Source organism: Octopus bimaculoides, chromosome 4 (assembly GCF_001194135.2).
Source record: "Octopus bimaculoides isolate UCB-OBI-ISO-001 chromosome 4, ASM119413v2, whole genome shotgun sequence".
NCBI classification, from domain to species: Eukaryota; Metazoa; Mollusca; class Cephalopoda; order Octopoda; family Octopodidae; genus Octopus; species Octopus bimaculoides.
In genome coordinates this window covers 11,704,440-11,719,248 of record NC_068984.1, presented here as the reverse complement: position 1 = coordinate 11,719,248, position 14,809 = coordinate 11,704,440, and the positions used below count along the sequence as shown (strand labels likewise).

General features: G+C 37.3%; 1 protein-coding gene across 5 annotated transcripts in view; it reads right to left on the bottom strand.

Annotated features, from left to right (window-relative positions):
- Positions 1-12,466, bottom strand: part of LOC106883636 (F-box only protein 7) — a 15,959-nt gene extending 3,493 nt beyond the window's left edge. For 4 of the 5 annotated variants that reach the window (XM_052966884.1, XM_052966883.1, XM_052966882.1 and 1 more), the window contains exons 1-9: positions 11,422-11,447; positions 11,002-11,158; positions 9,984-10,247; positions 9,183-9,366; positions 8,194-8,283; positions 7,935-8,027; positions 5,173-5,225; positions 3,687-3,810; positions 1,867-1,904 (exon numbers count right to left, since the gene is read on the bottom strand). In XM_052966884.1, the coding sequence (XP_052822844.1) occupies positions 1,867-1,904; positions 3,687-3,810; positions 5,173-5,225; positions 7,935-8,027; positions 8,194-8,283; positions 9,183-9,366; positions 9,984-10,247; positions 11,002-11,158; positions 11,422-11,432 (1,014 nt within the window). In that variant the 5' untranslated portion in view covers positions 11,433-11,447. Of the gene's footprint in view, positions 1-1,866; positions 1,905-3,686; positions 3,811-5,172; positions 5,226-7,934; positions 8,028-8,193; positions 8,284-9,182; positions 9,367-9,983; positions 10,248-11,001; positions 11,159-11,421; positions 11,448-12,243 lie in introns of those variants that run through there. The other variant, XM_014934731.2, reaches the window with a different exon arrangement.
- Positions 12,467-14,809: the final 2,343 nt, after the last annotated feature.

Below are 14,809 nucleotides of genomic sequence, written 5' to 3'. Positions count from 1 at the left end.
TTTAGGTTCAAATTTAAAAAATCATGTTTAACTCTTATGTTACCAATTTTCATTGAAATACATTGCTTTTGTTTGTTTGGAAAATAATTGAGAATTTAATGATATGATAATAACAAGAGCACTCAGAGAGCGCAAACCTCCACCAAGGCAACACCAACGATTAGCCGGAGATGATTTCAAAAATGAGAATATCTGAAATGAACCCGACTGCTCTCAAAAATAAAAAAAAAACAAAAAAAAAACAAAATAATCCAGAATCCTTGTCCAGTACCGGATTGATCCCAAAATCTAATCAGTTCATGCCAGTCACGAGGCCAAACGTCACTAAAAGCTTCATCCAAATCCATCCAGCGGTTCTTAAGATATCTTGTCCATGGACAAAAAAACAAAGAAACACAACAGAAAACAATACCTCCGCCTTCGCTAAGGCAGAGGTAATAATGAAATTATTGTGTATAGTGCTCATCAAAGGAGCATGAACAGTACAAAGAATTATGTACAGAAGTCAGGAAAGCAAACAGTGTATGAGTCATGATATACATGTGTGCATGCATATGGAGATGGGGATGTCAGGTGTAGTGTAGAATTTCAGGAAGCATGGAGGTTTTAAAGGATGCAATGTCTCAGCAACTAACGACTGATGCAGGTAGTTTGTTCCATGCTTCAGCAACTCAGAATGTGAGATTATTAAGCTGTTGTTGGGAATGTAAATTAACACAACTTTTATGCAACATTTTAATTCAGGTAACTTAAAAACAAAATTTCTTATCATAAATCCAGGAGTGGCTTCAGGGTGGTTTGGTACCAAAAGGGTTAATCATAAGAACTAAGAAATTTGATATTTTTAAGTAAATCTTTTTCAAAAGATTAACTTTTTTGTTACAATAATTCTGTTAAAATACACTTCGTTTATTTCAATTAATCTGAAATGAATTCAGAATTTAGTAAAAATTGTTGTCAATTGTAAAACTGGGGCAAGACTGAGCTGGCAGAATCATTGCCAAAGGTGCTCCACAGTGGGAAATTAGGATTATTATTATGAAATGCATGGGTTGCTGCCAGTGCCACCTGACTGGCTCCCCGTGCCAGTGGCCCATAAAAAGCACCATCTGAATGTGGTCGATGCCAGCCTGAACTGGCTTCTGTGCCTGTAGCACGTAAAAAGCACCATCTGAACAAGGCCAATGCCAGTGCCGCCTGACTGGCTTCCGTGCTGGTGGCACATAAAAAGCACCCACTACACTCTTGTAGTGGTTGGCGTTAAGAAGGGCATCCAGCTGTAGAAACATTGCCAGATCAGATTGGAGCCTGGTGTGGCCTCCTGGCTTGCCAGTCTCCAGTCAAACCGTCCAACACATACCAGCATGGAAAACGGATGTTAAATGATGATGAAGAAGAAATAAAGTGTCAAGCTGGCAGAATTGTGAGCATACCAAACAAAATGCTTAGCAGCATTTCCTATGGCTTTACATTCTGAGTTCAAATTCCGACGTCGACTTTGCCTTTCGTTCTTTCAGAGTTGATAAATTAAGTACCAGTTGTGTACTGGGGTCAGTGTAGCTGACTAGTTTTCAGGCCTTGTGCCTTTAGTAGAAAGGATTATTATTATTATTATTATTATTATTATTATTAAGGCAGCGAGCTGGCAGAATCGTTAGCATGCCGGGCAAAATGCTTAGCGGTGTTTCATCTGTCGCTATGTTCTGAGTTCAAATTCTACCGAGGTCAACTTTGCCTGTCATTCTTTCGGGGTCGATAAACGAAGTACCAGTTATGTACTGGGATCAATCTAATCGATAATCTCCCTCCCTCAAATTTCAGGCCTTGTGCCTTTAGTAGAAAGAAGAATTATTATTAAATACTTACTTTTTTCCAGTCATTAGCAACATCTGTCGTGTCACATTCTGAAAAAGATTTGAAGTCCATTTAGATAAAAGACAATAATAGTAATTTCCAAAAAGGACACTGTAGTAAACAAAAAAATGCTAAAAAACCCTGTCCCCATAAAACTGAGTTTTGTGAGTGAATTTGGTAGACAGAAATTGGAAGAAGCCCATCGTGTGTGCATATGTATCTAGGTATATATATATATATATATACATATATATATACACTCTCTGAGTGTTTGGCGTCAGGAAGGGCATCCAGTTGTAGAAACTCTGCCAAATCAGATTGGAGCCTGGTGTAGCCATCTGGTTCGCCAGTCCTCAGTCAAATCGTTCAACCCATGCTAGCATGGAAAGCGGACGTTAAACGATGATGATGATGATTCGTGTGTGTATGTTTGTGTTTGTCTCCCCTCCATTGCTTGACAACCGATGTTGGTGTGTTTATGTCCCTGTAACTTAGCAGTTCGGCAAAAGAGACCGATAGAATAAGTCCTGGGGTCGATTTGTTCAACTAAAGGTGGTGCTCCGGCTTGGCCACAGTCATATGACTGAAACAAGTCAAAGAAAAGGTGTCAGAAAGATAACAAACTGGTAAATCAATGCCAGAGGGAAATATTGCTTGTATTAATGTCTGTCTGTTTTATCCCTCTCTCTCTTTGTCTGGGGGAAAATTAAACAAGAGTTAAAAGTTCTGCAAGAGACAAAGTGGTCAGAATCAATATAAAAAGGGAAAAAAAATATAAGTGGTGGCATGAATAGTTTAAATATCTTGAATTAGAGAAATAAAATGAACTATGTAGCAATTGAAAGCTTATGAATTTAAAACTGACATGGCTGTGAGGTCAAGAAGATATCTTTGCAAACATGCAGTTTCGGGTTCAGTCCCCCAGCATGTCACCTAGGGCAAATGTCGTATACTATAGCTCCAGGCCAACTAAAGTTTGTAAGTAGATTCAGCAGATGGAAACTGAAAGAATCCTATTAGATATATGTGTGTGTGTGTGTGTGTCTCCTTATATTGACATCTCATATGATAGATTTAAATGACTATTCTGTCATATAAACAGTGTCTTTCATTTCCAATATGTTGCGATAACATGTCTGGTCTGTATATGGTAATATACTACCTTGCTTGAAACATGTAAGCGTTAGTGACAGGAAAGGCATCTGGCTATAGAGAATCTTTTTCAATGAACTCCATCCAAACCACACAAGCATGGAAAAGTGGATATTAAAATCAATTAGGAATTGTAGAAAAAAAAAATTGTTCATGTACTTTGTGTATTGTAAAACTATAATTAATTAATTACTCTTTTACTTGTATCAGTCATTTGACTGTGGCCATGCTGGAGCACCACCTTTTAGTCGAGCAAATCGACCCTAGGACTTATTCTTTGTAAGCCTAGTACTTATTCTATCAGACTCTTTTGCCAAACCGCTAAGTTACGAGGATGTAAACACACCAGCATCGGTTGTCAAGCGATGTTGGGGAGGACAGACACACAAACACACATACATATATATACATATATACGACGGGCTTCCTTCAGTTTCTGTCTACCAAATGCACTCACAAGATTTTGGTTGGCCCGAGGCTATAGTAGAAAATACTTGCCCAAGGTGCCATGCAGTGGGACTGAACCCAGAACCATGTGGTTCGTAAGCAAGCTACTTACCATACAGCCACTCCTATGCCTAGGAGATAAATTGCAGATAAATTTTAATGAAATCTTAAATGGACCCTAGTTGAGAACCAGTGATGATGATGGTGGTCTTTTAGACTTTCGTTCAACTTACCTTTGAAGTCTCTTTGGCACAATGTCCTCCATAAAAGGTTATCTTGACTTAAAATCCATAAATGTCGACAGACTTGACTGAATTTTGAGAGGCTTTTCACATCAAGGTGACTCATGATGTTTAGCTGTTGCACAAAAGAAAAGAAAAGACAACTCATCAGGGATCCTCTGTTATTGTTGCAACATTTAGATTTTAAAATCTTCCTGATTACTGTTTGTATTATTGAGTAAAGAAACCAAGCAAATAAACTTCTTACTGGACCGTGTGCAGAAGCAATACAAAAATCATAAAATACAATCTGTTATCTTTCACTTATTTCAGCAATTTGACCGTTGCCATGCTAGGGCATCACCTTGAAGAATTTAGTCAAACAAATCAACCTCAGGATTACTTTTTTTAAGTGTGACACTTATTTTATTAGTTTCTTTTGCTGAAGCACTAAGTTAAAGGGGACATAAACAAACAGACATCAATGGTCATGCAGTGCAGGGACAAACACACACACACACACACAATGGACTTCTACACAGTTTCCATCTAACAAAATCACTTACAAGGCATCAGTCAGCTGGAGCAGTAAAAAGGTTGTTATGGACAAGACAAGACTAAAGGATCTTCTTCACTATGTTTTCTCCACTTGTTCCACAATTAATTTTCAGAGAATACTGGGTGAATCATATTGTGACAATAGCACTGGTAAGCTTGTGCTGTAACCCACAAATCTCCTTAAGATATGAAGTTAAAAGTCGAGAATTTTAGTTTTAAGAATGCTTACACATCTCTTCTGATCTTTCATAACTTTTCTTCCTTTTCCTCCATTTGGAGAGTGAAAAATAATTGTATGAACAAGCCCCCTAATTTTCTGATGAACATTATGATAGTTGTTGTTTATATGCATGGAAAAAAAGCCTTAAGTATTGTAAACATTCAGTGTCAAAGCCTCAAACATTATTATAAAAGCTTCTAGTTTTATTGTTTGCAAAGCTTCTAGATCTGTTGGTTCCTCGAAGCTGCAATGTTATCAGAACTCGATCAACAGTAATGAGAACAGCTATTTTAATATATATTTTGGATTGTATAAACAGATTTAATGAAGTGACTAGGAACTAAAACATCCAACAGAAATAAGATTTCTCTTTAAAACAGTATAATAATCTTGCAATCACTACTTGCTGACCAAATAATATGTCTAACTTTTTCATATCCCTTTAATCAGGAGGGATGGGTAGTGCTCATAGCATTTTACAAGGCCTTTGAGGTTGGTGGAAGAGAGGAAGGAAGATAATTTAAAACTGGAGTGCTGGCTCAAATGCTTGCAACAGAATGGTCTCCATACATATATAAATACTATTTTACTAGCAAACTGTGGCCAAGCTGGGGCACTGTCATTACACGGACAATAAGGATTAATATTCTTTGTTGCTGGAATTTTATGAAATGATAACAGGACACTAATGTTGAAAAAAATTAGCAAAAATGTACTTACCATGATTTCAGAATGTAAAGCAAGTAATCCTGTGTAGTCTGAAAACCCAAGGGCTGCAAAAAATTAAGAGAGACAGATCTTATTATTGTTGCTGTTGTTTTCCATGCTTGGTTGGGTCAGACAGAATTTAAGATGGATTTTCTATGACTAGGATGCCCTTCCTATCACCAACCCTCAACTGTCTCTAAGCAACGTAATATTTCCTCATGGCTGCACCATATGTTCACAGAAAATTTAAAATATGACAAAAATAGAAAACTAAAAAAAAAAAACAATAAAAAAATGAAGAACCATATGGTTACAAAGTGGACTGTTTAATGACATGTTTATGTCTGCATCTTAATGTTAATAAAAGTATTTAAATTTTGTCTCTAAAAGATGATAAACCCTAGGAAGATAGCTAAGCCCTAGCATCTCTAGATCTTAACCTTTTTTGTAATAATATATTCTTTTACTTGGTTCAGTCATTTAACTGTGGCCATACTGGAGCACCACTTTTAATCAAAGAAATCGACCGCAGGACTTATTCTTTGTAAGCCTAGTACCTTATTCTATTGGTTAATTTTGCTGGACCTCTAAGTTACAGGGACGTAAGCACACCAACATTAGTTGTCAAGCGATGGTGGGGGGGACAAACATAGACACACAAATGCATACATACATACATATACATATATATATATATGACAGGCTTCTTTCAGTTTACGTCTACCAAATCCACTCATAAGGCCCGAGGCTATAGCAGAAGACACTTGCCCAAGGTGCCACGCAGTGGGACTCAACCTGGAACCATGTGGTTGGGACACAAACTTCTATCTACATTTGTTTTAATTAATTTTGAAAGTACTGAAGAATTCATTAAATTAACTTTGTTATTATTAAGCTGGTGTTGGAAATCTAAATTAACATGAAATTCAAACAGAAAGTTTTATTTTAGATCACTTTTCAAAAAGGAATTTGTATTTTAGGGCTAATCTCGAGCAGGTTAGTATCAAACGGGTTAAGCGTAAAAAATAAAAAGGACAAGATTTCTCGATACAGTGACGTTCTCGACATTGGAAGTGCAAGATAGAATGATTCCATGACTCAAGGTACATATTTATAGAAGAAATAAGTTCAAAAGCCATAGTTTGACACTATTGTGCCAGTGGATGTAAGAGTTCTGGAGGATTTGTTGGACTTTATTCAGGTAGCAAAAGCAAGATAAAGATATGAAAGGTGAGATGTTGGTCTAGTAAGCAACAATGCATTCCAGCAAAATGCTGAGAAAAAAAACTTGTTTTAATTTCCAAATGTTTTCTTGGAAATAGCTCTGCCGGGGAATATAACATCACCAGAAGGTATTAGTCGAAGGGGAGCAATTTCTGCAAGACAAACATTCAGAATTTGATTTCAATCCATTTTAACTGTTGCACTTTATTTTTGTTAACAAAATCCTTTACAAGTGATTTAGCATCCCTCTAATCATGTGGTGATGTTGTGTAAAAGTAAAACAGTCAGGGTGGGAAAAGATCAGGGATCTACTACATGAATTGGCAACAAAGAAATTCTCCTTCAGAATGAAGGGCAAAGTTCAACATTGCATGGAAAGAAATGAGGTAAGCATGCTCTATTAGGGACCAGATTTAGAAGAATTTCCTCTTCCATGGACAGTGAATAAGGTTGCCAAATTCTTGTACTGACCATTGGATTCATGTGCTGGTGGCACGTAAGAAGCACCATTCAAGTGTGGTTGTTGCCAGTACCGCCTGACTAGCTCCCGTGCTGGTCGCATGTAAAAAGCACCATTCAAGTGTGGTTGATGCCAGGTCGCCTGACTGACCCTTGTGCCGGTGGCACATAAAAAGCACCCACTACACTCTTGGAGTGGTCGGCGTTAGGAAGGGCATCCAGCTGTAGAAACTTAGCTTGGCCTGGTGCAGCCATCTGGTTTGCCAGCCCTCAGTCAAACCATCTAACCCATGCCAGCATGGAAAGCAGATGTTAAATGACAACGGCGACGATGATTAACATCCATGAACAATGGAGTAATAATGAGTTGAGAGGGAAAAATATGTGTGAAGGAGAATTACAGTAGTGTAGCAGAGACGAAACTGTATTTATACGGATATATCATTGAATGATATATAAATATATGCATATATCCATACATGTATGTACATACCTACATATATATGTATATATACATGCATATATGGGTACAGGACATCAAAAAAACGTTGAACACAATGAGAAACGAAAACATAAAAACAAAAACATAGAAAACGAACTTTTTTTTGAACAACGAAAAAAAAACACAGAAATGAAACATGCAACATAAAGAGTATACCCCTTCGTCAGTTGGCCCTATATCATTGAATGTATATGAAAGATGATAGTAGGGTAAAAAAGAGCCAAATGGTCCAAATAATGGGAAACTACAGTAGGGGAAGGCATGGGTGGAAGTGGTGAAGACTGATCTCAGGAGGCTAACAATAGACTGCAAACAATTGGTGAGATGTTGTGCTAGAAGACCCAATCAATTTGCAAGCATCAGAAAATGTGCATAAAATGTTGCTTATGATAATGAAGGCATAAACTAACCACCATATTGATTCTGCTTGTGCTGTGGTCCTGTGTCTGGGGTTTCAATCTAAAGGTTGTATTTGATAATCAACTGGTGTTGTGTGTCTGAGCACTGCTGATCAAACACAATTTTAAAGAAACTGTCTTTAAATCGTATTTTTCACACAAATTTATAAAAAGAGTGTCAAAGTACTAACCATGTTTTAGTTCTCCCAACATACACAAGACAAAAGTATCTTTGAAAATGCGAGTCAGCTTAGGTAGCTTTTGGTAGGAAGTTGTAGAAGACTCTGAAAGGCAAAAAACAAATGATTTTTTGAGAATACTTCATGCTAAAACTTTTATATTTCATGGTTAAAATTGCTTAATTTGGATATCATTTTAAAACAGGAAGTTTGTATCTGAACGAGGGTGGTCTCAGATGGGTTGGACTCAAAAGCATTAAAAAACACAAACCTGAGTTGCTCTCTTCGTTGACATATTCCTTAGGGCACAAAATAGCTTTTGGTAAACTGCTGTTTTCCACTTTAGGTGCCACAACTTTACCTGTCAGCAGAAGAAAATAGTATTAAATCAATATTAATTTGTTCTGTTCTTAAAAAGTTATGCAAAACTTCCCTCATTAAAGAGAAAAATGACAGTTTTATGCAAACTTAAAGTGAATCTGACATGATTGTAATTAGTTAAGTATGAACAGTTATATAGGTGAACCAACTTCAGGAAGTTTTAATTGGTGGATTTGTGAAACCGGTAGAATGAGACAAAATGCCTGATGGTGTTTAGTTTATATCTATTTACAATCCGGGTTAGAATCTTACTAGGGTAAACTTCATCTTTCATTATTATGGAGTCCAAGTACTGAAGTTCAAACAATCAATTACCATATTTGATTGTATAGATGTACTTTTTTTTCTCAAAAAGATGTTTCTGAAGGATCACCCTGGGCCCTATATGCAAAGTTTGGCATATATTACATGCTTTAGGGCACTAAAAGCATTTTTTTTGTTGCATGTTTTTGTTGAATAAAATTTGTTGAAAAAAGCCACAATAATTATGCACCAACCTGATACATGTGTGCATGTGTATGGAGGGAGGTGGGTATCAGGTGCAGTTTTGGTGAATTTCAGGAAGTATGGAGGTTTTAAAGGATGCAGGTAATTTGTTCCATGCTTCAACAACTTTCAGTGTGGAAAAATGTTTCCAAAAGTCATGGGAGCTGTGCTGGTTTCTGACTTTGTAAGCATGCCCACATGTGTTAGACACATGGAGCACGAAAAGGTGCTCAAAGTGGTTGTTGGCACGATGGTTAATAATTTTGTGGGTGTTTACCAAGTCAGTTACCAGACGTTGGAGCTTCAATGTATCTATGCCCAGGGAAGCAAGGCATATATGCCTAAATAATGCTACAAGTAAAAGTAAACTTATACAAAAATATAAAAGACTACCATTGATAACAAGCTTAGATCCCATTGGAATACAAATCATTAAACACATCGCTCCTTTACAGAAAGGGTGGAAGTAATACAATTTGTAAAATTCAGCAGCTTTCAGAATATCGGCAAACTTGCTCAACTGGTTCTTGACATCACAACATTCTGCATATGTATTAACGTCTGGGATTTCAGAACCCTTGAAAAAAGAATAAAATGAGAAAACAATTTTTATAATACAAAATGTCAAGGGAGTTCTCTTTGTGTCTACGCTAGACACAGAGGTAAATGTTTAACAGCAAAATTGAAGCAAATAGTATATATTTTTAAACAACTCTTCATTTTAACATTAATATTTCTCCTTCAAAAATAGAAGAAAAAAGAAGTGGAGATCAAATGTTTAATTACTAGAAGAAAATAAAGAAGAGGAGTCAAAAGTGTATCACTAAAAGAGGAATTTATGAAAGAATATGATAAAAATTACTGTTGTATTTTGATGGGAAGTTTGCAATTATATGATAAACTCAGGATCACCCAGGAAATAAACAAAGCAGCTCAAGGCCAATTTGTAAAATAAGAATCTTTGCAATTCCGCATGAATTTATTATTTCAATCAAAATGGCTGAAAATTACTTTTCTATGTCAATACAATAATTAACATTTTTTAGATGAAACAGATAATGAACAATTGCTATTTTGATAGGGGCTATGTTATTGTATTTCCACAGAAATATATGGAATACATGGTGCCATAATAGCTTATTAGAATTAAGGAGTAAAAAACAAGCAAAAGAAAATGTTCCCTTGTAAACTTACATCACATAAATAAAATCCAGAGTCAAGCATTAAATAGTGGAGAGCAACAATTAGAGACTGATGTAGATTTTTAGAAGGGGTTTCTGACAGGAGCATTTGAAGTGATATTTTGTCTCCGCTAATGTATTGCGGTGAATAGGAATTATCAAAACTGCATGTTGATTGAGATGTAGTAGCTTCTGGTTCAATTTCCTCTCTTGAAATAGTGGTATTTTCAGGATCTTTTGAGGTTGTACTGTCCTTTATGGTGTTACTTGCAGTCATCTTCAAATAAAAATTTTTAAAAATACATTTCTTATTTCTATAATCAAACAAAACATCAATAAATTTTAATACACTTGATAAGAGATCATCATCATCTTTTTAATATCCACTTATCCATGTTTACATAAACTGGATAGAATGTTTTGAGGTACAGTTTCTACAGCCAGATGCTCTTCCTGTCACCAACTTGTATTTTTTTTCCATGCAAGGCAATAATTTCCATGGCCAGACATGTTATCATAGAATACTAGAAATAAATGACACTTATTATTTACAACAATTACGCAATGTTAAGGCAAGAAGGCACACACACACACACACACAAAGAACAGAGAAGTGGCTGAATCTTTATCACACCAGGTAAAATGCTCGGCAACATTTCGTCTGTTTTTACATTCTGAATTCAATAAATTTATAAACAAGTTACTTCCCGAAATTTACAAGGAATATAAATTTGGTGCATTTATTGATCAATCTCTTGAAAAAGAAAAAGAATATGGTTTCTTCTCCAGATATATTACTAAAAAAAAAGGATAAATGGTGCTGTTAGGAAAGGCATTCAGTCATAGAAACCATACCAAAGCAGACAGTAGAGCTTAGTGTAGTCTTCTGACTTGCTGGTTCCTGTCAAACTGCCCAACCCATGCCAGCCTGGAAAATGGACATTAAATGATGATGACAATGATGTTAAGTTTATCAACCAAAATAGAAATCTGAAGTAATAAATATTTTTGTTAAGATGACTCTCCCTTACCTGTGGATCCAGAGGTTTGGTTTTCTTTTGATTGGGTTCTGCAAAGGAACTGTCAGAGATTACATGCAGTAAATCTCCAGAGACAATTTCACAATCTTTTAGAGTTTGTGTCTCATCTTTGAAAATATCTGTTTTATTTAAGCTCAGTGAGAAAGAGCTGAAAAGAATAGAAAAGAAAGAAGAAAAAAAAACATAACTATTAAAAGAGACAACTGTGCATTAGATATATTAAATATAAGTTTCATAAGGCGACTTAGAACCGAATTATTTAACCTTGTATTTAAGGTTTCCGTCTACCAAATCCCCAAATCCACTCACAAGGCTTTGGTCGGCCCGAGGCTACAGTAGAAGACACTTGCCCAAGGTGACACGTAGTGGGACTGAACCCGGAACCGTGTGGTTTGTAAGCAAGCTACTTACCACACAGCCATTCCTACGCCTTTGGGTACGTTTAGTGAAGGGAGTCTACACTGCTGCAAGCATCTCAGCCAGGTCTTCGTTCCCACCAATCTCCGAGGTACCGAAAATTGGTGATAAGTTGGTACTACTTCAATACAGAGGTCCCAACGCATCTACGTAATAAAAACATATCGTTATGTAGCTGCATCGGGACGTCTGTATTTAAGTAGTGCCTTCCTCTTCTAAACCATAGAAATACAAACAATTGTTGTTTATACGAACATATTCTCTTTGTTATAAGGAGGTTGTTTCCCTCCGTGAAAGAACTTTTTGTTCAAAAAATTTAATTTTTAATATTTTTGTCCCCAATTTCACGTTCTTTTTCAGTATAACAATTACCTTTTACAAGACAGCTGTAATTGGGAAAAAAACAATTTTTTCGCATAGAGCAAACATGAAGCGTCGCTAAATCGAATTGGCGACCCTCTGGGGGGAAAAAAAGGGTGGCGATTATGGCCTTCACATCATTTATTCTCTAGAAAAATAAAAGTGAGAACGTTACAAATTCGTTTTCCTTTCCTTTCAAAAAGAAGGCTTCATTCATATAACATTGTGATATAGATAGCAGCATGTAACAAAACTTTCTTTCTATATATTATTTACGGTCGGTAAACTAGAATTAAACCCGAGTAGCGGACAGGTGCACAGTTAAATCTAGAATATTCCTGTAAAGCAACCTAAATGTGAAGAGAATTATAAAACAAATATATGAGAAACCGGGGCTAATGCAGTTTCGAGAAAGGAAAAGAAGTGGGGGGGGGGGGGAAAACGAGTCACACATACCCGGTCAAGGAATCACCAAATGCTTCGTGGATAAGTCTTCGAAGTTCTGACAACTGAACAAAATTTGCGATTTCATCATCGATGGGAATCACTTTGGTCATCGACCCGAATCGGACCCTAACCTTCATTCTGTCCCTCAAGTTGACACAAACCAAACTATTTTAGCAAAGTGTAAATATATACATTGTTTAACTTTAATTCGAAAGATTTACTTCCGGTTATTAAAACGTTTACATTATGTTGGGAGGCGCAATGGCCCAGTGGTTAGGGCAGCGGACTCGCGGTTTCGATTTCCAGACCGGGCATTGTGAGTGTTTATTGAGCGAAGACACCTAAAGCTCCACGAGGTTCCAACAGGGGATGGTGGCGAACCCTGCTGTACTCTTTCACCACAACTTTCTCTCACTCTTACTTCCTGTTTCTGTTGTGCCTGTAATTCAAAGGGTCAGCCTTGTCACGCTGAATATCCCCGAAGACTACGTTAAGGGTACATGTGTCTGTGGAGTGCTCAGCCACTTGCACGTTAATTTCACGAGGAGGCTGTTCCGTGAAACTAGAACCCTCGACATCGTAAGCGACGGAGTGTCAACAGCAACACATTATGTTGACATTGTTTTGCTGAAAATGCATTTATCTATATTGATGGTTATAGTTAGTTGTAACTAGATGTTTGGGAGAAATCCGAAGGTTTAGTTAATGTTTACTCCCACCTTACAGACCTGTAACCAATGGCATTACAGCTGTGATTTTTTCTTTCCTTTTACAATGTACTGTATCTAACAAAAATATAGGCACAGGCGTAGCTGTGTGGTGAGAAGCTTGCTTGCCAACCATGTGGTTCGGGGTTCAGTCCCACTGCATGGCACCGTTGGCAAGTGTCTTCTACTACAGCCTCAGGCCGACTAAAGCCTTCTGAGTAGATTTGATAGACGGAAACTGAAAGAAGCTCGTATATATGTATATACATATATCTGTGTGTGTATTTGTCTCCCAACCACTACCATGTTTGAAACCTGTGCTGGTGTATTTACGTCCCCATAACTTAGCTGCTCGGCAAAGAGACCGATAGAATAAGTACCAGGCTTTAAAAAAATTAAGCGCTAGTGTCGATACGTTCGACTAAAAATTCTTCATGGCGGTGCCCCAGCATAGCTGTAGTCTAATGACTGAAAAAGAAAAGATTACACTGAGGAAATATATATGGGAAATTAGTGGCTGGTTCAATTAATGTTTAGCCCCATGTCAGAACTGATCATGATCCACGATCGATGGCATTACAGCAGTGACCAATCGATTTTATTTAAATTTATTTTTTCCATGTGCAGTACATCTAGATATCCAGGACTACAAACGGTTGGTTGTGATTTGAGGCTAATTTGGCTGCCAGTTTTAACAGGTCAGGCAACCACCTAGTGGTTCCGGTAGAGTTTTGGAAAAGCTGTCACTCGAAGTCCCATACTTCATGGGACAGGAAATAGGAATGAGAATGAGGGGAAGGGCAAAAATGTTAAACATTGAAAATTAAGGGTATAAAAAAAAAATCAGAATCAAAATTTTCATTCCTTGTTTCTCTTTTTCCTTGTTTTATTTTTGGATATTGAATAAACGGATATGAATCCACCAACATTATGTATATGTTACATATGATTTATCATTATCATCATCATCGTCGTTTAATGTCCACTTTCCATGCAGGCATGGGTTGGACAGTTTGACTGAGCACTGGCAATCCAGAAGGCTGCACCATGCCCCAATCTAATCTGGCAAAATTTCTACAGCTGGATGCCCTTTCTAACGCCAGCCACTCTGAGAGTGAGTGCTTTTTACGTGCCACCAGCATGAGGGCTAGTGAGGCAGTACTGACATCAACTATGCTTGGAGGGTGCTTTTTACATGCCACCGGCATGGGAGCCAGTCAGGCAGTACTGGCATCGACCATGCTTGAATGGCGCTTTTTACGTGCCACCAGCACAGGAGCCAGTCAGGCGGCACTGGCATCAACCACACTTGAATGGTGCTTTTTACATGCCACTGGCATGGAAGCCAGTCAGATGGTACTAGCATTGACCACGCCAGAATGGTGCGTTTTACATGCCATCAGCATAGGAGCCAGTCAGGTGGTATTGGCATCGACCACGCTTGAATAATGCTTTTTATGTGCCACCAGCACAGGAGCCAGTCAGGCGGCACAATAAAGTTACTTTTATATCATTTGGGATTTCTCATATTATTTTTGCTTGTTCTGTTTTACACCATGCATAATAGTTTGGAGTGTAAAATAAAATTATAAAAATGTATGTTAAATTTCCGTTGTATAAAACAGGAATACAGAGACAAGAGATGAAAGTAAAACAAATACCCTTTTCATTTCGCATCAGGTATGGGACTTCGAAGGACAGCTATTAATCTACATTCTACCAAAGTCTTTTGCTCAGTCTATGGAGTAAAAAAACAGGACATATATATGTATGACGATAAACCAAGACTTCTGGAGATACGCTGTGACTGCAAAGACCCAGCAAATAAAGTGAGTTCATGGCTGTATCCTACACCAGTTTCGCATAAC